General features: G+C 47.7%; 1 protein-coding gene across 1 annotated transcript in view; it reads left to right on the top strand.

Annotated features, from left to right (window-relative positions):
* Positions 1-20,841, top strand: part of SCNN1G (sodium channel, non voltage gated 1 gamma subunit) — a 29,060-nt gene extending 8,219 nt beyond the window's left edge. Inside the window, exons 4-12 of the mRNA XM_011987928.1 lie at positions 489-592; positions 3,609-3,772; positions 14,971-15,069; positions 17,246-17,363; positions 17,901-17,979; positions 18,060-18,117; positions 18,326-18,387; positions 19,937-20,012; positions 20,461-20,841. Coding sequence (XP_011843318.1) covers positions 489-592; positions 3,609-3,772; positions 14,971-15,069; positions 17,246-17,363; positions 17,901-17,979; positions 18,060-18,117; positions 18,326-18,387; positions 19,937-20,012; positions 20,461-20,841 — 1,141 coding nt within the window. The remainder of the gene's footprint in view (positions 1-488; positions 593-3,608; positions 3,773-14,970; positions 15,070-17,245; positions 17,364-17,900; positions 17,980-18,059; positions 18,118-18,325; positions 18,388-19,936; positions 20,013-20,460) is intronic.
* The last annotated feature ends 2,765 nt before the right edge of the window (positions 20,842-23,606 follow it).

Raw genomic sequence — 23,606 nt, forward strand, 5'->3', positions numbered from 1 at the left:
AAAGTGTTCCTGGGCTGGGCACAGTGGCTCACACTTGTAATCCCAGCACTTTGGGAGGCTGAGGAGGATGATTGCTTGAGCTCAAGAGTTTGAGACCAGCCTGGGCAATGTGGCAAAACCTCCTTTCTAGGAAAAAAAAATCAAAAACTTATCTGGGCATAATTGCACACACCTGTCGTCCCAGCTACTCAGGAGGCTGAGGTGGGAAGATCACAGACATGGCACAAGGAATGTCAAGTCAGGATAGAGATGAAGGTGAGAGGATTCCGAGAGAAAACAGAAGGCAGAGAGTCTAGTTCTATGTCCATGTGTGTCAACCAGGATGAGGGGCCTTGTGTGTCATTTGATGAGGAGCAAGATGTGGAAAATGAGTCACGTCTCTCATGCATTCTCCCCAAAGAGAGTTGACTCCATTAGCACTGCCCTGCCCAACTTCAGCTAAGACGCATGGGGGAGATCCCTTTCTGACCCATTTTCTTCCTCCATAGGAATTTCACGCTTTTCCACCATCCAATGCATGGGAATTGCTACACTTTCAACAACAGAGAAAATGAGACCATTCTCAGCACCTCCATGGGGGGCAGCGAATATGGTAAGGAAACGTGTGCCAAGGAGATCTTGAGGTCCTCCAACAGTGGACATAGGGGCAGCAGGACAGTGGGGATGGCGGGAGCCCTCTGGAAATGCAGGATCTCTCCCACTTGGCCAGAAACTAAGGATGCCCTTTTTTTCTATCAGCGTTTCCATCGGTGTTCATGCTGGTTCCTTCCTTCCATGTCGGTGTCTGTTTTCCTTTTTGACTTCTCCACCTTTGAGAGAGTGACAGGGACATCGCTGGGGCTCCTTCTGCTAGGGAACTACTCTGGTTTAGACTCATAGCTAGGGTGAGTAATGCAGGACAGGTGGTTTCCAAATGGAGTTGAGCCCAAATATGCTGAACAGATTAGGGAGGTAGATGCCCATTTATCTTAGTTCAGGTGACAGACTCGGGACGGAGCCGAAACCCAGCTCGGCCACTCACTGTGTGACCTTGGGCAAGTTACTGCACTTCATCTATAAAGTGGGACTAATAACAGTATCTCCCATATGAGATTACTGAGAGGACTTAAGATACAGACTTAGAATAAGACCTGGTCTGCACTCTCTTAGTCTGCTTGTATAACAAAATACAAGAGACTGGGTGCCTTCGACAACAGACATTTATATATCACAGTTTTGGAGACTAGAAAGTCCAAAATCAAGGCACAGGCAGACTCGGTTCTGGTGAGGCTTCTCTCTTTGGGTTCAGAAGTCTGACTGTCTTCCTTCCATGTCCTCACATGGTCTTTCCTCTGTGGTGTGTCCACAGAGAGAGGCCTGTGATGTCTCTCTCTCTTCTGATCAGGACATCAGTCCTATCAGATTAGAGTCCTCTGCTTATGACTTCCTTTCACCTTAATGAAGGCCCTATCTCCAAATAATATCCCTTTGGGGGTTAGGGCTTCAACATATGAATTTGAGGCAGTAAACAATTCAGCCATAACACATACTAAGCACACAATAAGTGCTAGTTGCTATTGTTATTACTACTATTATCACCGTTACTAGCATTGTTACCAGTCTACCACCATTGCTACTGCTGCCACTACCCCCAAAATAATACCATTGCAACTTCCAGCACTACTATTACTACTATTCCACTATGATTACATTGGTAGAGAAGGTAGGAACTGAACAGACTGGCCTGGCTTATGCCCAAAAAGAATGCTTGAAAGGTCCCATGCAAATAGAACATGATGTGATATGCAGATATACTCCCACCAGGACAAGCAAGGGCCTGTCATAAAGGAAATCCACACTTGGAATCCTGGCCTTTGTCACTGTGTAGTCTCTGCTCTTACTAAGTCTGCAAGGAATCATAATTCAGTGCACATACTTCATGGGGAAGAAGTAATCTGGAAACAGAGTGAAAAGTTGCAGAGTCCTGGCTCTGCTATGGAGGGGCTGTGTGACCTCAAGCAATTCACTTCCCCTCTCTGGGCTTTGTTTGTAATTGTTTACAAGTTGTTTACAAATTGTTTGCGATTATTTACAAGTTGTTTACGAATTGTTTGCAATTGTTTACAAGTTGTTTGCAAATTGTTTGCAATTGTTTACAAGTTGTTTACAAATCATTTGCAATTGTTTACCAATTCTTTGCAATTGTTTACAAATTACCCTTGTTTACAAATTGAATGTCAGAATGACTCTCAAAAGTATCTTCTTTCCATCCATATAGACCCCGCTGATTCACTCATCCACTTACCAAGCATGGAGTATCTCCTGTTTGCCAGGCCCTCTTCTACACACCGGGGACACAGCAGTGAAAAGACAGATGTCTTCTCTGCTGTTAGGGAACTTAAATTTTCCTGGGGAGAGACAGACAAAAAATGAGTACACAACTACACAGACATGATCTAGTTACAAATCCTAATGACTGCTATTCAGGGAAGAAAGAGGCAGAGTGGGAAGACAGTGGCTGGGGTCAGGATGGGGGGGTGGTTAGTTTGGATAAGATCTCTAAGAGGGGGCTATTTAAGGAGGAAAAGATTCATGTTAAGATCTACACAAGAACATTCCAGGGACTAGCAAGGGCAAAGTCCCTGGGAAGGACATGAATCAGATGTGTTCTAGAAACAGAAGTAAGACCAGTGTGCTTGGAGCTTACTGAGGTGGGGAGAGAGTGGGAGGAGATGAGGAGGGAGAAGTAGGCAGGGGCTGTATCATCATCACCTGGACAGATGCAGCCAGGTTTATCCTGTGGCATTCCCATATATCCAGTGGGATGCCACTGAAGAGTTTCAGGTTTCAAGGAGTGACCTGGTCTAAAGTCCAATTTTCAAAGGACCTCAGCCCATACACGAATGAGCAGCGTCTCTATGGATGGAAAGAAGAGAATTTTGAGTTATCCTGACATTCAATTTGTAAACAAGGGCAATCGGTAAACAATTGCAAATGATTTGTAAACAATTGCAAACAATTTGTAAATAAGCCCAGAGAGGGGAAGGGAATTGCTGGAGGTCACAGCCCATCTGTAGAAGAGCCAGGGCCCTGCAACTTTTCACTCTCAGTTCCCATGTGCACTGGTACTGTGTTTACTCTGGTGCTGGGTCAGCATAGACTGCAGGGGACAAGAGCAGGAGTGGGAGAAAAAGTTGTGCCAGTGATCAGAAACACCATTAGTGATTCATCTCTTCTCTGAGTGCCCGTCCTGAGGGGTTAAGCAGCCAGAGCAATGCATGCTCTTTTGAATATTCTGAGCTCCCCATCTCAGAGGACCACATGGAGATGCATGTCTCGGGCAGAGTGGCAATTTCCTTACACTTGGCAAAAACGTACGCTTAGCAAGAACTGTGACAGTGATACTGTCTGAGCCCCTGTTTTGGGCTAAGCTGTGGGGGCACAGCAGAAAGCAAGTCAGGCACGCATTCCAATCTCATGGAGCTTCCAGTCTAGCCCTTGTCCACCTGTCACTTGTTGGAAATACCTGGTCTTGGATTTGAAGCTTCTGAAGCAGTGGGAGAGGTGGGTTACCCCCCAGGAAATGTTCTTCTAGCCTTGGATCACAGCAGGTTGCCTTATCCTCCCAGGGCTGCAAGTCATTTTGTACATAAATGAAGAGGAATACAACCCATTCCTCGTTTCCTCCACTGGAGCTAAGGTGATCATCCATCGGCAGGACGAGTATCCCTTCGTTGAAGATGTGGGAACAGAGATTGAGACGGCAATGGTCACCTCTATAGGAATGCACCTGGTAAGAGAATATTCTCATTTCCATAGGCTTGGAGAGAACAGATTTTTTTTTTTCAAGGATAACCAATGAGGTGCAGCCTGTGGAAAAGGGTGTTTGTTTCAAAAGGGAACATGGCCCCAGATTTTCCCATGGTTACCCCATTCATTTCAGGAGTTACATTAAAGGTTGTGTTTGTATCTTCTGGCCGACTGCAGTGGCTCACACCTGTAATCCCAGCACTTTGGGAGACCGAGGTGAGGTCAAGAGTTCAAGACCAGCCTGGCCAACTTGGTGAAACCTGTCTCTACTAAAAATACAAAAAATTAGCTGGGTGTGGTAGCACATGCCTGTAATCCCAGTTACTTGGGAGGCTGAGGCAAGAGAATAGCTTAAACCCAGGAGGAGGAGGTTGCAATGAGCCAAAATCATAAATCATGCCACTGCACTCCAGCCTAAGCAACAGAGCAACACTCCAATTCAAAAAAGAAAAAAAAGGTTGTATTTGTGTGGATTAATAGGACAGGATGCCATTTGTGGAAAGAATTTAAAAAGCAAGACACCAGCATTTGTGGAACCTATGCTGGAAGCAAGGCATTAGGACACTAACTGTATATTTGTAGGGAATACAAATAGATAAGATTACCAACTATCTTTCTGGGTTGCTTAAAGGCCTATGAGGCATGTCAGTAACTGTATTAAAGCCTAGTGGAAAGTCACTCAGCTCTCCAAGGTCTATTTAGCCCATCACGTTTCCATCAATTTTACCTCATTTACCAAGAACCCCTTCTCCCTCCAAATTTGACCTTTGTGGACCTCTCTGGGCACTGAGAACACACAAACCTATCAACAGAAACACAAGTAAGCTGCAGACTCCAACCCCTGAGTCAGCCTTGCCCAGTGGGAGCTGAATGGCAAGGTAAAGAGCGGACACTGATGGCCCTGGTCACTCCACTGCTTATGGAGTTTTCTTGTTTGCAGTTTTCTTGTTTGCAGGCCTGGGGTCTTTTTATTCCAGGATCTGTCTGCCTCTCCTTTCTCTCTTTCGTAGAATGACTGTTAAGAACTTATTTAGACCAGGCACAGTGGCTCATGCCTGTAATCCCAACACTTTGGGAGGCCGAGGTGGGTGGATTACTTGAGCCCAGAAGTTTGAGATCAGCCTGGGCAACATAGCAAAACCCCATCTCTACCAAAGACAAAATACAAAAATTCACCAGGCATGGTGGCACATGCCTCTAGTTCCAGCTACTCGGGAGGCTGAAGTAGGAGAATCACCTGACCCCGGGGAGGTCGAGGCTTCAGTGAGCGATGATTGTACCACTGCACTCCAGCCTGAGTGAGACTCTGTCACCAAGACTGGAGTGCAGTGGCGCAATCTCGGCTCACTGCAACCTCTGCCTCCCTGGTTCACGCCACTATCCTGCCTCAGCCTCCCGAGTAGCTGGGACTACAGGTGCCTGCCACCACTGCTGGCTAACTTTTTGTGTTTTTAGTAGAGATGGGGTTTCACCGTGTTAGCCAGGGTGGTCTTGATTTCCTGACCTCGTGATCCACCCAATTCGGGTGGTCTTGATTTCCTGACCTCGTGATCCACCCAAAAGTGTCATTATGGGCCCCTGTGCCTGGCCCATAATGACACTTTTCTTTACCTGTTTGGGGGTGGGGAGAAAGAAACAAAATCCCCTTGTGGACTATACATCTGTTCACGCCTTTACTTAAATCCAACCTTAAATCCCCAATTAAACTTCCTAGCCTTTATCCCTCACAAACGTATCCTCCAGAGCAGTGGCTTCCAACCCTGGTTGATTATCAGACTCAAAGTCACTGAATCAGAATCTGTAGAAGATGAGCCTAAGGATCTATATTTTTACCAAGTTGCAGTGGTTATTCTAAGAGGCAGCACACTTGGGAGCCTTGGCTCAACCTTTTTTTTAATGTTTAAATTTAAAAAATTTTTAGAGTCAGGATCTTGCTCTGTCACCCAGGCTGGAGTGCAGTGACACAATCATAGCTCACTGGAGCCTTGAACTCCTGAGGGCCTCGGTTTTAGAAACTTGAGCAATGCAGAATTAGAGGAAAAAATATTGTGTCTTCCCAAGTGAAAGTGAAGCTAGAATGACACAAAGATCTAGCTGTAGCTTTGCATTGGGTTAGACAAAGAGATGGTGGGCATTTAGGGCTTGGATATCCATCTGTCATTTATCCATTCAACTGATATTTTCTGAGCACCTTCTATGTGCTAGACATGGGGTACCTCAGTCTGGAGGACACCGTCCCTGTCCTGAGAGAGTCTGGAGCCCAGCAGAGAGGATTGACTAATAAACCAGAAACGGCACAAATGATTCATTATAATTGCCGTAAGTGCTCTGAAGAAGAAATACAAGACCATCTGAGTGTATATTATGACATGACTGACCTGGGGCTCATTTTCAGTGGGGAAGATGAGGTTCAAGGAAGGCTTTCCTGAGGAGGTGCTATTTAAGCTGAGACAGTAAGATGATGAACTAGAATGGAAGTATGACAGACGAAGTCTGTGGCTTCACTGCCTCATGGTGCCCCATAGAAAGGACAACCCTGGACAAGGGAAACCATCAAAATGGTCTTTCTGGGCCCCCAGATGCTCTCAGGAGGCATGTTACTTAGGGGCTTTGTTCCAGCATGGGAGGGAAGTAATGTGTATCAGCTTGAGCTGTGTGAATGAAAAAAGAAAAACTATCTCGAACACCCAATCTGCTCAAACTGTGACTTGAAAAGACTTTTTTAAGAGACAGCCACTTAAGTAGCTGGGCAACTCATTCTTTTGTTCACTGGTGGATGGCAAAACCTCAGAGCACAGTAGTGAGCATTTTGGTCAGACATGTCCCACACAGTTTTATCTGCACCCTGAAGTAGGATCCAGGATTTGCAGCGCATCCTTCCCTTATCCTTTCGCCCTCTTCCCTCTTTTCAAACTGGTGTGAGTTACTGGAGCTTGCAAAAGTACAAGAACTAAGGAATTCTGCTCTCTTGTTTTCTTGCTCTGAGCTTGGAAATACCCACCACATTGTTAAGCAAATGTTCTCTTTACCAGTGGTGGGTAAACACAGACATGAGTGAGTTTGCTGCTACACTTAATTTGAGATGTAGAAAATCAAAGCCACAGAGCAGGGTCAGTCAGCTTTAGGTCTGATTTATGAGCATTTAGAACAACAACAGAAAAAAAAAAAAACAGGGATTATGAAGAGGTCAGCAGAGAGTCACTAAGAAAAAGTCCAACCAAACTAGACTTCCTTCCTTTCTGATTTTATTTATGTATTGATTGATTAATAGGTGTGTGTAGCTGGTAGGCTCAGTCAGGCTGGCCGGCAGTTGGTAAACAAAACTTCCTTTATTCACTGAGAGATTGCATGTCCAAAGTACTGAATATTAAAAGGTGAACCCAACAGAGCTCCTACCTTCAAAGTTCTTAACTTGAAGAGGGGAAGACAAAAGTTTGTTTGCTTTTTTAAAGACAAGGTATTGCTCTGTCATCTAGGCTGGAGTGTGGTAGTGTGATCACAGCTCACAGATCACAGCAACCTCGACCACCTGGGGTCATGTGATTCTCCTGCCTCAGCCTTCCAAGTAGCTGGGACCACAGGCACATGCCACTGTGTCTGGCTAATTTTTAAATTTTTGTAGAGATGGGGGTCTCACTATGTTGCTGAGGCTGGTCTCAAACTCCTGGCCTCAAACAGTCCTCCCATCTTGGCTTCCCAAAATGCTGGGATTATAGGCGTGAGCCACCACGCCTGACCGAAGACAAAAGTAAGCACAACTTTACAATACAGTTTCCATCTCTGTGGAAACAGACCTTTTCTGCCTGGTTCCAAAGCTTGCTTCTTAGAACATAACAGATCCTCAGTAAATATTGATAGATGACAGATGGATGCGTGGATGGGTAGATGGATAAGTGAGTGGGTGGATGGATGGTTGGATGGATGGATGGATGGTTGGATGGATGGATGGATGGATGGATGGATGGATGGATGGATGGATGGATGGATGGATGGATAGGTGAGTGGGTAGATGGGTAGGTAGATGGTTGGCTGGCTGGATGGATGGATAGATAGGTGAGTGGGTGGGTAGGTGGGTGGATGGATGGATGCCCAGACAGAAGCTATTGGAGAAGGCTTTATAAATGATGGATTTAGAAGGACAAGTGCAGGCAAATAGTCAAGAAGAGCCAGTCCAGACAAAGAACGTAACAATTACAAAGGAGTCACAAAATGAGTTTATTTAAGCTGTGTAGTGAAACTTTTCAAAGAAATCATTTTAATGGAAGTATTATCAGTATACTGGAGACAGTACATTTGTAGTAATTCTAGAAAGAAATGATGTGGACCTCAGCTGAGGCAATGGCTGTGGGGATGAGCAGAGGGAATAGATTTCAGGGATATTACAGCACAGAAGCAACAGGGCTTGACGGCCAATGTTAGCAAGAAGGGCCAGGGGGAAGTTAGATTGATATTTAGGTAGTGGCTTGGGCAGAGAGATGGAGGAATGCCAGGCTCAGAATTAGAGAATCCAAGGGCAGGGTATGTTTGGGGGAGAAGACCACTTCAATTTGGGACAGACCCAATTTGTTATGCCTTTGAGAAGTCAAGGTGAAAAGAAAGCATTCATTAGATGCTATGGACCTAGAGCTCAGGAGAGAATCTTGGGGGGTAATTGTAGACATGGAAATAAATGCCATCACCCAAGACCTGAGACAGAACCCTAAACATGCAAATGTTTAAGGGCTGAGCGGAAAGTTAAAGGAGAAAGAGAGGCAGAGAAGTAGGATCAGAAGCCAGAAAGAGTTGGCATCAGATAAATCAAGGAAGATAATTTTACAGAAGGTGTGACCAAAAGTAGCAAGTACAGTCGAGAGGTCAGGCAAGGTAGAGGGCAAAAGCATTCTCTGGTTTTGGCAGCCAAGAGGTCACCAGTGTTCTGTGCCAGAGACGTTTTCAGTGGAAGGAGTGGAACAGAAACCAAAGTACAATGGGTTAAATGGTGAATGGAAAATGAGGAAGTGGACATGGGTGGACCACTCACCCAGTGGAGTTGGGGACCAGGCCCTGGAGACTGGGGAGACTCCATGTCATTACAAATCTTGTTGTACCTTTTGATTCTAAAGCACATACCCAGACTTCATTTCACAAGTTCAATCTATGCCAAACAGGGATTAAGAGCTCTAATGGCTGAGATTCAAACCCCAGTTTTGCACGTTGGTTGTGTAATCTCTGACTCAGTGATCTCATCTGTAAAATAGGGATGATAATAATGATGTTACTTCATGGCTGGTGAGAATTTAATGAGTTGGTACATGTGAAACGCTTGGAAATGTGCTTGGTGTATAGTAAATGCTTAAAGTATATTGGCTTGGCTGGGCACGTGGCTTACACCTGTAATCCCAGCACTTTGGGAGGTTGAGGCGGGTGGATCACTTGTGCCTAGGAGATTTGAGACCGGCCTGGGCAATATGGTGACACCCCATCTCTACAAAAAATATAAAAATTAGCCAGCTGTGGTGGCACACACCTGTAGTCTCAGCTACTTGGGAGGCTGATGCGGGAGGATCACTTGAACCCAAGAGGCAGAGATTGCAGTAAGCTGTGGCCGTGCCACTGCACTGCAGGCTGGGTGGCAGAGTGATACTCCATCACACACACACACACAAAAATGTGTGTGCGTGTGTGTGTGTATATATATATATATATAGAGAGAGAGAGAGAGAGAGAGAGACTGTTACTATATATTTTTTAAGAAAAGAGGTGAAGAGAAGGAAAAATAACTTTGAGTGAAAAAGGAAAAAGAGGGGTTAGGGAAGGTTTCTATTGTGTTTTTTGACACCTCTCTCCTTTATGAATTATATATATATACACACACATATATGTATACACATATATAATGTATATTTATATTACACACTACTAGTACATTATATATAAAAGATACTATTAATAATTGTACATACATAAAGGATAGTGATTATTTGCCATATGTGTTGCAAGTATCTTTCCCAGTTTGTGGTTTTCTTTAGGGTACTTTTTCACATGCAAAATAGTGAATGTTTACATAGTCAAAGTCTTTGCTTTCTTCTTTAGTCATTATGTTAATGAGAGTTCTTCCTCTTTGAGACCAGATACTAAATTGAGTTTGCTTCCAGTTATTTTATTATTTCATGTAATATTTTAAGCCATCAGAATTTTTTTCACTGGGTGCAGTGGCTCACACCTATAATCCTAGTGCTTTGGGAGGCCAAAGTGGGAGTTTACTGCCGCTCTGACCTTGTGGGTTCAAGCAATCCTCCCACCTCAGCCTCCCAGGTAGCTGGGATTACAGGCATGAACCACCACACCTAACTGATTATTGTATTTTTAGTGGAGATGGGGTTTCACCATGTTAGATAGGCTGACATGTTAGACAGGTCTCGAACTCCTGACCTCAAGTGACCCACCCTCCTCAGCCTCCCAAAGTGCTGGGATTACAAACATGAGCCACTATGCCCGGTCTATTGTTGTTATTGTTACTAGGTAGCACAGTGGGAATCTGATTTCAGACTTATTCAGACCCGAGCCCACATTCCTGACCCCTTAGCTAGCCCACCTGGTGCTACTGGTTGCTTAGGGGTGAATGACCATTGACCATAACACGGTTCCTAGAGAAAAAGCCTTCTAGAAGGGCCCAGAATTCAATCCCCTTATGCCCGTGGTCAGAGGAGACCATCAGGATAGGGTCATGGGAGGGGCCCTGAGACAGCCTAGAGACTCAAAGCAAACAAAACTTCCTCAATAATGAGTCCAAGCTGGGCACAGCAGCTCATGCCTGTAATCTTTGGGAGGCCAAGGAGGGCAGATCACTTAAGGTCAGGAGTTCAAGACCAGCCTGGCCAACATGGTGAAACCCCATCTCTACTAAAAATACAAAGAAATTAGCCGGGCGTGGTGGCACACGCCTATAATCCCAGCTACTTGAGAGGCTAAGGCATGAGAATGGCTTAAACCCAGGAGGTGGAAGTTGCAGTGAGCCAAGATCATGCCACTGCACTCCAGCCTGGGCGACAGAGTGAGGCTCCATCTCCAAGAAAAAAAAAAAAAAAGTCCCTCCCAGGTCTGCACAGTTCAAGAAGAAAACCATCCACCTGTTTCATCCCCAGCCTGGCCATCCCTGCTGTCCCCTGCCTGGCAGAAGCAGCAGTCCATTCTGAGAAACAGGGGCAGAACATGGAAACCAAGGGAAAGAAAGGCTCCGCACCCACCCCCAGAGCCCAGCTGCCACTTTGGCCTGTTGACTGGGGCTGGTAGACACCTCCACCATGCCCTCAGTGGCTGGGGGAGGAAGTCCTTTTTACTACTGAGAGAATCTCTCACTCAAACAAAGTCTTACCCAGAAATGTACACAATGGAAATAGAAATGCGGGATGAATGTAGTTGAGCCTGCGAGACAGACCAGCCTGGTTACCACCCACCCTTCTGTGATGGGCCCTAAAACAGGGTGCAGACAGAACAGAATTTGCAAACCGCTAAGCTGTGGCAAGGCAGGCAATCTTTCTGAGAAGGTGACTTGGGATTACTGGCTGGGACAAGAGTTACCACTGAAATGTGAGAACAATAGCCACCTTGTCTGAGAATAGCTTGGCTGGACTGACCATCTCACAGATGAGACATGATTATACTGGTTGGAAGTTCTCAAGGTTGCAAGAAGGTGGGAGCTGGCTCTCTAACCCCAGAAGCTGTGGGGGCTTTGATAAAGGCCCTCCTGTTGTCACCTGCCTGCCCCTTAGGCTCTGTTGCCATCTGGACTTTTACCCTTAGCACTGTTTATACCTTAAAGAATGAGCTTGCTGGGTGCAGTGGCCCATACCTGTAATCCTAGCACTTTGGGAGGCTGAGGTGGGAGGATTACCTGAGCCCAGGAGGTCAAGGCTGCCATGAGCCATGATAGCACCATTGCACTCCAGCCTGGGTGACAGATCGAGACCCTGTCTGAGAGAGAGAGAGAGGGTGGTGAGCTAAGGACTCCTATGCAATTGTCCCCTTCCCCCAAGATCTTCAGAAAGAAGCAGATAGAACCTGGTTTGATATAAATGGGCTCCATGTCCCACACATATACCTCTATACATACACACACATGCACACATACCTATGCGTGCACACACATACACACTTTTACATGCATAAGTGTATGCATAGATACACATACAAACTCACACATATGCACACATATACACACTCTTTTTATGTGTGTCCCCAGGGGTCAGCTTAGAAGTCAAAATGTCTTCCTAGCCTCCACAAGCCAGCAGTTCTGGAAAACTGAAAGCTGGGTCGGAGGGAAGAGCATTCTGTCAAAGTTACTGCATTCGAGGTTTTGAGAATCTCAAGACCTACTCCACTCAGAACAGGAATTTCGCTCCATTTGCTCTACTTCTGGTTGCTTCAGAAAACAACCGGAACCTTCTAAGAGCTGTGAGTTTGATAAGCATCGTTGCAGAATGAAGGGCCATTGAGTACCCAGAAAGCGTTGAAATCCAAATGGTTTCTCATAATTGGTTTCCTGGAAGCAGCCCATGGGCTGGTTTTCAAGGTAGAGGGAGCCCCAGCCACCCCTGCTGGCTGCACACGGCTTGCCTAAGTGGACAGACCCCTCATCTGGATGCCAGGGTATTGTGCTTTCCTACCCCAGGCAGGTAGAGCCTGTAGCTGACACTCTAGACTCCAGGAACAGTTCAGCAGGACGGCGGGGCACCCAAAGGAACACGTCTGCCCAGGGATCCTGCTGCTTGAAGAAGCTTAGAGGATGGCAAGGAATTGTGACCTCCAGGAAGGCCACTGCTTGACATCTTTGCACCTCTGTGCCCAGCCCAGCCCTGGCGTGTACTAGAGGCCCTGCATGCATTTTCTACCCAGCTATTAAGTCTATTTATTCTGTACTGACATAGAAAGACACTCACCCTTGTTAGTGAGAAGGGCAGGTTGCAGGGCGAAGTGAATGTGTGAGTCCATGTCTGTCTGTCTGAGATGCAGGATCTCATCTGTTAGTGCAGGCACCCTGGGAAAGAGGGGATGCCAGACAGCCACTTTCCCCTTTGTTTGCTTCTGTTGTTTAAAAGGTTTTAAATGGGAATCGTCAATTGCCCTGGAGGTACTTGCAGTGAATTGAGGGAGACTAATGGGTCAGCAGATGAAATGCAATACAAACAGAAAGGGATTATAGCCAATTGAGATGGCTACAGTTTCCACCCGCCTCAAATCTCTTCATTCCTTCCCCCGCCCCCCCCCGCCCCCGCTTTTCATTCTTTCTTCAAAGTGAAAATAATTTTCTTCCCTCCCACAAATCTGCCATTCATTTTCTCTTTACCCCCATCTCCCCAACCAAAAAAATAAAAACGATTGTACATGGGCACGTGGATGCACACAGCATACAAACACACAGTTGTGATAAACTGGTCACGATTTATCTTCCATTGAGTTGCTGCCCTTAGAAGATGTTATCCTCCCCCCACCCCCATTTATGCTTGTTTGGCTTGGCTGGATTATTTATTTGCAGTGACAAATATTAAGCTAGAGCAAAATTTAGTCATCCACAGTAAAACATCATTGAAGCCAGGTGCAGTGGCAGGAGCCTGTGGTCCCAGCTACTCGGGGAGGCTGAGGCAGGAGGGTCCCTTGAGCCTGGGAGGTGGAGGCTTCAGTGAGCCTTGATTGCACCACTGCACTCCACCCTGGGTGACAGAGCGAGACCCTCATCTCTAAAAAAAATAAAAATAAAAAATTATTGAATAAGGATTTTGAACTTTGAGTGACAATGCTGTTTACCTCCTCTGATGATCAGGGTAGCATTCTACTCTGTTGAACTTTCCTTGGCTTTTTTCTAAGAAAGTCAACATCTTTCAAGTCAGCTTCTGGGACCAGAAAACAAGGCAATGAGTCCTTCACCTGAGCAGGAATCCCAAGCGACTCATAGTCCCTGCTGCCCTTCCTTTCTCTCTCTCTTTCTTTCTCTCTCTTTCTTTCTTTCTTTCTTTCTTTCTTTCTTTCTTTCTTTCTTTCTTTCTTTCTTTCTTTCTTTCTTTTTCTCTCTCTCTCTCTTTCTTTCTCTTTCTTTCTTTCTTTTTCTTTCTTTCTTTCTTCCTTTCTTTTCTTTCTTTCTCTCTCTTCATTTCTCCTTCCTTCCTTTCTTCCCTCCTTTCCCCCTTCCCTCCTCTCTCTCTCTTTGTTTTCAAAATGGGGTCTCGCTCTGTCACCCAGGCTGGATTGCAGAATCATAGCTCACTGCAGCCTCAAACCCCGGACTGAAGCAATCCTCCCTCCTCAGTCTCCCAAAGTGCTGGGATTACATGCATGAGCAACTGTGCCTGGCCCCTGCTTATCTTTCTAATCCCTTCTCCCACCTCCCGGCGGATTCGCCAACTACAAATCCATTTCATTCAGACAATCAAATCCAAATTTCTCAGCTGGGCATGATTTGACCTCAACCTCCCTGTCTAACTTCATCTCCAGCAATTTCTCTATTTTGCCATTTTCAGCCACACCAGCCCCTCTTGCCTCAAGCCTTTCCTGTTTGCTCTACCCAGTCATCCTCTGTCCACTTCTTCATCTTCTTTTTTAAAGATAGAGTCTCACTCTGTTGCCTAGGCTGGAGTGCAGTGGTACGATGATGGCCCACTGCAGCCTTGACCTCCTGGGCTCAAGTGATCCTTCCACTTCAGCCTCCCCAGTAGCTGTGACTACAGGTGTGTGTCACCATGCCTGGCTTCCTGTTCACTTCTTGACAAGACCAGCTCTTTCTTGCAGTTCCATGTTGAGCCCAACAGGTCCCTTTTTCAGAAATACCTTCCCCAACCACTCTATGGGCAAAACTGCCCATCTTCTCTTAACCTCTCCAGTTTCCCTACCCCATTTCATTAAACACCATCCAGATTTATCCAAAATCATCTTGTTTATTTAATTGCTTGCTGACCATCTATTTGTCCCACTGGAAGGTATGTTCCAGGACAGCAGGAACTTATCTGTCTTGATCATTGCTGATTTCAGTGTCCACCATAGTACCAGGCACCTAATAGGTGCTCACTAACTTTTCGTTAAATGAATGACCAAATAGCTTCTCAGCTCCCAAGGGTTGCTTGCAAAGTCCTCTGTCTGGTGCCCCCTGCAAAACCCTCCACCTGGGTCCTGGGGGACGACAGGGCTGAATGTGTGCTGCTGTGATTGCAGACAGAGTCCTTCAAGCTGAGTGAGCCCTACAGTCAGTGCACGGAGGATGGGAGTGACGTGCCAATCAGGAACATCTACAACGCTGCCTACTCGCTCCAGGTAACAGATTGCTGGGGGCACTCAGCCCTGGGTTTATGGCCTGGACCCAGGAGACAAAGTTATATCTAGGCTGGGGTGTGGCTTGCACCAGGAACTCTGGTGAGGATCCCTGGGGTTCATCCAGGGACCTCAAGAACAAATGATGCCAGCTGGTTCCAGTCCTCTGCAGTTCATCTGTAACCAGAGCTTAATTGATTCACCGAGGTTTCTGTGGAACTCAATGTACAGCTGAGACAGACACACCTCCTAAATAGGCCTTGGCAAGGGAGGAACAGGAGAGAAGCTGTCTGAGAGAGACACTGGCCGAAGGGTCAAGAGCATGGCTTCCAGGCCTGCTGGTGCCCCTCACTTGATGATGGCCTTGGACCAGCTGGGTTCCCCTCAGCAACCACAAGGGGAGGTGGGATTGGATCAGCGGCTGCTAATTTGCAGCTCCCAGTCGCCTTCCAGGTGGCATACCCAGTTTTTCAAGAGCCTGGGTGGTGTTTAAAAGTCAGAGAATTTCACAAGAAAATCCAGATTTCCAGTCTCTCGAAAAAATGAAACGATACGGCAGCATTGAGCCCATATTTCCTGCAGGATAAACAGTGGGTGTAGCCACCCCAATAAATGAAGCAGGTGTTCTCTGGCTCCCACAGTTTTCACCACCCCTCCGTATGTCACTTACATCACTGTCTCCTGTAGACATTTGACTTTTTAACACTTAAGTGAGACGATCTGTTCTGCCTCCTCTCACATTCTGGGAATTTATAGTTCACCTCCTACCAGGATACTCCAGAGAGTCCATGAAAATCAGTCCAGCAGAACAAAAGGACCAGAAACCTTCAGCACTGAGTCTGCCAACTTAGATAAGAGCTGAGTTGAGAGGTGGTGTAGACAATGAGTAAAAGAAGACTTTTGGGCCAGGCGCGGTGGCTCATGCCTGTAATCCCAGCACTTTGGGGGGCAAAGGTAGGAAGATCACTTGAGCCCAGGAGTTTGAGACCAGCCTGGGCAACATAGCAAGACCTTGCCTCTGGAAAAAAAAAGTTTTTAATTAGCTGGGCATACTGGTGCACACCTGTAATCTCAGCTATAAGGCAGGCTGAGGAGAGAGGATCCCTTGAGCCTAAGGGTTCAAGGCTACAGTAAGCCATGATCACACCACTGTACTTCAGCCTGAGTAAGAGAGCAAGACCCTGTCTCTAAAAATAAAAAAAGTGAGCTAATCAGAAAGATACTTCTGGATGGTATTTAGTGAGAGCTACCATGCACACACACACCTTACATGTATCAATTCATTTCATGCTCACAACTTCATGAAGTTGATATTATTATAAAGAAAGCAAAGCATCTGAGAGGTTAAGTAACTTGCCTGATGCCAAACAGTAGATAAGTAGCAAAGCTGGGATTTGACCTGAGTAGCCTGCCTTCAGGAACTCTGCTATTAGCTTTTATGCTATAAGCTCCATGGGTATTGTGGTAGCTTATGATCCATGAAGACCCAACGTGGAGGGCTTGGGCTTGAGAATAGGAACACTGGGACTGTGTTCATTTCTCTCTGTTTCTGGAGGACTCCTCCAATTTTCCCATTTAACTTTGTGTTGGCACCCACATGATGGAAAATGACCACTCCAGCCCCAGCTCAGCCCAATCTCCATGTCTCAGTTAGTCTAAATTCTTAATACATTGGCCAGGTGCGGCGGCTCATGCCTATAATCCCAGCACTTTGGAAGGCCAAAGTGGGAGAATCACTTGAGGTCAGGAGTTCAAGACCAGCCTGGCCAACATGGTGAAACCCCGTCTCTACCAAAAATACAAAAACTTAGCTGGGCATGGTGGTGCACATCTGTAATCACAGCTACTTGGGAGGCTGAGGTGGGAAGATCGCTTAAGCCCGGGAAGCAGAGGTTGCAGTGAGCTGAGATCGTGCCACTGCACTCCAGCCTGGGCAACAGAGCAATACTGTCTCAAAATAGGTAAATAAATAAAAATAATAAATAAATTCTTAATATATCTTCCAGCTTGGGCCCTTTGCAGTTCCAGGACCATGCCCAACCCAGTTGGCATAAGGGGCAGGTTCATGTGGTTGACCAAGGCTGAGGGAGGCTGACCCCCTGGGCTGAAGGGTGTGCAGGGAACTCCTTGGCATCCCTGTGCAAAGACATGAATGGCATCCCTGGGTCTCCTCTTTCAGATCTGCCTTCATTCATGCTTCCAGACGAAGATGGTGGAGAAATGTGGGTGTGCCCAGTACAGCCAGCCTCTACCTCCCGCAGCCAACTACTGCAACTACCAGCAACACCCCAACTGGAGTGAGTGAGACCCAGCCCCAGCCTTGCATGCCCCAGGACCAAGGTCAACCTAGCCCTGGCAATAGGCACTCATGGGACTCCAACCCTCTTGCCTTTTGCATGAGGGAGGTATTGGTTGAGAGCCATTTAACTAGAGTTTTACTTCTGTTGTCAAGCCTGCCTTGAATTATACTTTGCAACTGACCACCTTAGTCAACTCCAGAAGGTAGGAATGGGTCGATATTACCTTTTCACAGAATAGATAACCAAGACCCAGAAAGGCTAGACGGCTTGCCCAAGGTCACACAGCCAGAAAGGAACAGAGCTGGATCCAAACCAAGGGCGGTCTGACCTTCAACTCACACCCTTAACCACCACTGCTTTCTGTTTCCCAACATCACAAGGCAGTGTGTGTTTCCAGAGAGCCAGTGTTGGTAGAAAGTGGGAGGAGAAATCATTAAAATGAGACTGTGGGGCTGTCCTTGGTGACCCGGGGATGCCCAGGAAGGGTCCTGTGGCTTTTTCAAAGCTCACGCTGCCCTCTCCCTTGTCCCTCAGTGTATTGTTACTACCAACTGCATCGAGCCTTTGTCCAGGAAGAGCTGGGCTGCCAGTCTGTGTGCAAGGAAGCCTGCAGGTATGTGGACCCCAAGGGGTGAGATGGGCGGCTGGGTTGGGTTGGGCTACCTACACTCATACTGTCCCCTCCTCCCTTAGCTTTAAGGAGTGGACACTAACCACGAGCCTGGCACAATGGCCATCTGTGGTTTCGGAGGTAAGTTCTTCTGCCCACCCTTCCCCACTCAAGCCCCCAGCCTGGAACCCCACTGACATTTTTGCCGTGTCCTCTGGCCTGGGACATGGTCCAAGGGGAAGAGAGCTACCTTGCGGAGGCTGGGGAACAAGTTGGGGAGCCTGAGGGCGGGAGGCTGGCCCTGGCCTCTTGGGCATCCTCAGATCCACTCTTTCTCTCTCCATTGTAGAAGTGGTTGCTGCCTGTTCTCACTTGGGACCAAGGCCGGCAAATAAACAAAAAGCTCAACAAGTAAGTTTCCTCTACCCTGTTCCTCTGCTCTGGCCGCCACAGCCCCCAGTCTTCTCACCTGCTTCCATATGCGTATGGGTATGGCCAAATCTCTTTTTTTTTTTTTTGAGACAGAGTCTTACTCTGTCACCCAGGCTGGAGTGCAGTGGTGTGATCTCAGCTCACTGTAACTTCCGCCTCCTGGGTTTCAGCAATCCTCCTGCCTCAGCCTCCCAAGTACCTGGGATTATAGGTGCGCAACATCACACCCGGCTAATTTTATATTTTTAGCAGAGATGGGATTTCACCATATTGGCCAGGCTGGTCTTGAACTCCTGACCTCAAGTGATCCATCTCCCTCAGCCTTCCAAAGTGCTGGGAGTACAGGCAGGAGCCACTGAGCCTGCCCCCCTCTTCTTTTCATTCACTCACTCATTCATTTCCTTAAAGCTAGGAGACAGTGAACTCGCATCTGTGAATCATGCCGTGTGAACTCACATTTCTCTAAGCCATCACTATCTCCCTCATGCCCACTGCTGGGCCTGCCCACTGTGAGAGCCAATCTGGCCACTCTGGCTTCCAACATTCATAGAGCACCCCCTAGGTGCCAGGTGCTGTGTGAGGTGCTGGAGAAACCAGGACAATCAAGCAGACATGGTCTCTGCCCCCCAAGGTACTTACACTCTAATGATAAAATAGACTTTGACCAAGCAATTGCAAACCATTAAACCAAGTGTTGCAAACTGGTGACTGATCCTTGGCACAAATCTAGCCTCATGAACGCAACCCATTATTTCCAGCTTTTCCTGAAAGTTCAAAAGTTCTGGCAAGAACGACCCTCCACTGTTTTGTAGCACCGAAGAGCTGAGTAATACCTGCTCCTTTGGAACGAGTCATGGTCCAGTTTGCCATCGTCCTATTGAGAGGCAGTTTAGTGCGATGGTTAAGAGCATGGACTTTGAAGCCAAATCTAAATGAGTTGGAGTACTGGCTCAGCCGATTATCGACAGTGTAGTCTTGGACAAGTTCCTTAACCAATCTGCATCTCCGTTTCCACATCTGTGAAATGAGGATGATGAAACTATACATACCTGCCTCACAGGGCTGTTGGGAGAATTCAGTGAGTTAATTCACATAAAATTCTTACGACAGTGCTTGGCAACATAGGAAGTGCCCCATAAATGCTCATTGCCATTGTGCCTATTATCATATTACGTCAACTACCCTGCTCATGTACATTACCTGTACATACTTGAGATTGCTATCAAACAATTACAAATGTCGACGTTTAATGAAGAACAGGGTATAATGGCAGTATGGCTGGGTCGACTGACTTAATCTGGAAGCTGGGGAGCAGTTATTGAGTGAATGAATGATCTGAGGACCAGTTCCAGGCTGGAGATATGCTCTGGGGTGCAGACGGAGCCCTTATGGGCCAGGTTCTGATACCTCCAAGGAGCTCAGTGCCTTGACTGTGCTGCCAGCTTGGGTAGGAGGGAGACAGCCATGCTGAGGACTGGTGATCTGGTAGGATGCCAAGGCTCTTGACTCACCTGTTGGAATTTTGCAGGACAGACTTGGCAAAACTCTTGATATTCTACAAAGACCTGAACCAGAGATCCATCATGGAGAGCCCAGCCAACAGTGTGAGTAGAGTGGCTTCCTTCCAGGACCTGCCCTGGGCCTATGTCCCTTGTCATTGACACTGGGGAAAGGTGTCCTGCATGCCCTTAGGCAGCAGAGAACTGACCCAGGGCCCTTGGAGTGTTGGTGGAGATCAGAGTGCCGTGGTGGAGGTCTGGGACTATGTCAGAGTGTCCTCACTTTGGGGGCAGATGTGAGCATCTGCCTAGCCTTGGGGAGCAGAATCAGGGAAAGGGGTTCCAGCCTGCTCTAGGAAGGCTGCTGTAGGCTAGGGTCTCAGGTCAGAACACACAGAGTAAAAGGAGACAGGAAGCCTGCCTGCTTCTTCCTCCCAGTCTGTGCAGGGTCAGGGCTGACCGTGGCTCCCTTGGGAATCAGGGTTCCTGTGTGAGACCAACTTGTGGGGAGGTCCCTCTTGATGGGACTTATGTGGCTTGGCCTCTCTTGCAGATTGAGATGCTTCTGTCCAACTTCGGTGGCCAGCTGGGCCTGTGGATGAGCTGCTCTGTTGTCTGCGTCATTGAGATCATTGAGGTCTTCTTCATCGACTTCTTCTCTATCATTGCCCGCCGCCAGTGGCAGAAAGCCAAGGAGTGGTGGGCTCGGAAGCAGGCTCCCCCCTGTCCAGAAGCTCCCCGCAGCCCACAGGGCCAGGACAACCCAGCCCTGGATATAGACAATGACCTACCCACTTTCAACTCTGCTTTGCACCTGCCTCCAGCCCTAGGAACCCAAGTGCCCGGCACACCGCCCCCCAAATACAATACCTTGCGCTTGGAGAGCGCCTTTTCCAACCAGCTCACAGATACCCAGATACTAGATGAGCTCTGAGTCAGGGATGAGAAGACAGATCTAGTCAGGACCACCAGCCATGGTCTAAGGACCACCAGCCACGGTCTAAGGACATGGACCGGGTGCCCCCAGATGTGCGCACAGGGGACCCTCTGCCCCATTCTGGGCTTTTCAGAGACTCCAACCAAAAAGCCTGCTTTAAACCGCAAGATGGGGCCTGGACATGTGCAGGAAGACCCATCGGGTACTACGCAGCAACACTCACAACTATCCAGGCTGAGATACATCCTGGGACCTGAACTATTAGCGCGTCAGTAGAGACTGGGGGCCGAGGCAGTGGTGCCGGCCCAAGCGAAGGCGAGTGAGGGCTGATGCAGCTCTTTGCAGGTCTTGAGAGGGAAGGACTCTTCCAAAGCCCCAAAGCCGAGGGTTTCACCCGTACTGCCAGCCTGGGTCGGGGCCCAAGGATGTGACCTTGAGTATCAAGGCTGGACAGCTACTGCCGGATGCCAAAGATAGGAGAAAGTGCCAGCCCTGAAGCCGGAGCCGTTTGTGAATAAACTGTTCTTCTTCGTCACTGACACTGGGGAAAGGTGTCCTCCATGCCCTCAGGCAGCAGAGAACTGGCCCAGGGCCCTTGGAGTGTTGGTGGAGATCAGAGTGCCGTGGTGGAGGTCTGGGACTATGTCAGAGTGTCCTCACTTTGGGGCAGGGGTGGGCCCAGGAGATGGATCTGATTATCCCATTTTGTGGATGAAGAAACTGAGGCACAGAAAGATTAAGTTACTGGCCCAAGGTGACACAGTGAGGAGGTGGCAGAGCTAGGATTTGAACCCAGACAATCTGACTCCACGATTTTGCATCCAATTTGTGTCTGTACCTTTTAAAGGGTGAGGCCCATGTCACTTTGGGTGGGAAGACGGGGAGCATGGTGGGCCATGCTCTGGGCAGCTATTCCAAGACAGAGCTGACCCCCCCATCACCAATGGCCTGTCCCTCACCCACAAGCCAACTGCGACAGATGACCCACTTCATATCACATTCACATCTTCCCACCCGAAAATGGCTAACAGGTATTAAATCCTTGGTTGGTGTTTAAAGCCAACCCAGGAAAAGGTGTTAGGTACTGTTTTAAGCACCTAGATAGGTTAGCACAGGGGACTGCAAATGGTGTTCTGCAAATGAAATCCTGTTTTTGACCATGAACTAAAATTTTTATTTTATTTTATTTTTTATTTTTTGTAGAAATAGGATCTCACTATGTTGCCCAGGCTGTTCTTGAACTCCTGGCCTCAAATGATCTTCCCACCTCAGCCTCTCAAAGTGCAGGGATTACAGGCACAAGCCACCGTGCCCAGCCAAGAATTTTTATTTTTGCTTTTAAATAGCAAAAGAAGAAGATTCTGTAACTCATGAAAATGATATGAGATTCGACTTTGACTGTCTATAAATAAAGTTTTGTTGGTACACAGCCACATCCATTTGTTCAAGTTTTGTTTACGGCCATTCATTGCACTACAGTGGCAGAGCTGAGTAGCTACAACCCAAACCTGCAAAGCCAGCAAACCCTAAAATATTTTCCCTTTGGCCCTTTACAGAAAACTGCTGACCCTTGGATGAGCGCATTCGATGGATATGATCATCCCATTTTGTGGATGAAGGAACTGACGCATAAAAGATTAGGTTACTTGCCTAAGGTGACACAGCTGGGAGGTTGCTGAGCTGGGATTTGACCCCAGACAGTCTGACTCCAGAGCTGGTGCCGTTTATCGCTCCATTATTTTGCAGCCAATCTGGTCTGTACCTTTGAAGGATGAGGCTTCATCCTTTATTTTGGGTGGGAAGGGGGAGAGGCTAAATACCCTGGCTCTAGGGCTGAAGGAAGTCCTTCATCTATGATTGGCGAAGGTCCACAATTCAGGACTAATTCCCTTCATGAGAATGGCTGCTAGTAAGGGCAAGAGTCTTGGTAAAAGAGAGGGCTGTAGGGACCCTGTCTGGACCTGGGCACCCCTGGTTCAACTCAACCCAACCCCAGGCCTGTGACTAGAGTAAGCCTCTGCCCTACGTGGTGTTTCCACTAGACCTCATGGGGCAGGGCATTGCCAGCAGGTATGCCAGTCAGCAAGGAGGAGGTCATGATGACCCCAGACTGGAGGGAGCTCCCCCATGAAGTGGGCTCAGGAGCCAGGCCCATGCAGGTGGGGATTGGGTTACAGAGGCCGTGAGCCTGGCTCTCATCCACGCTGGGCTCTGGTGGCTATAGCCGGTGCTGACAGGGAACTTGCAGCGGATGCCTGCCTGGGCACAACGCAGACAGGAGCTTCCTCGTCCTCCTCCATGGTGGGGGCAGGAGGTGCCCTCAGATTCGTGGAACTGGCCAGCCTCTGCCTGATGGAGGAACACTTCTAGTGAGGCTTGCCAAAGGCAAGGCCACGAGAATCCAAAGCCAACAGCTGCTCGACTCTCCCCAAGCACACAGGCGTGCACACCCAGCAAGCTCTAGCTGTCTCCATTCTTGTTTGGCTCTTACAGTGTCCAGCATTTCCTTGCCTCCTTTCCCACTTCACCCTTCCAGGCCAACTGCAAATGTCAGCGCCTCTGTAAAGTTTTCCCTGATCCTCTTCCCTTGCCCCAAGAAGTTGGAGCTTCCACCATTATACAGCTTTCATACATATGTGTGTGTGTGTGTGTGTATGTATATATATATATATGAAACAGGCAAGGTCTTGCCTCTGTCTCCCAGGCTGGAGCACAGTGGCATGATCATAGCTCACTGCAGCCTTGACCTCCTGGGCTCAAGC

This window comes from Mandrillus leucophaeus, unplaced genomic scaffold (genome assembly GCF_000951045.1).
Source record: "Mandrillus leucophaeus isolate KB7577 unplaced genomic scaffold, Mleu.le_1.0 Scaffold32, whole genome shotgun sequence".
NCBI lineage: Eukaryota > Metazoa > Chordata > Mammalia > Primates > Cercopithecidae > Mandrillus > Mandrillus leucophaeus.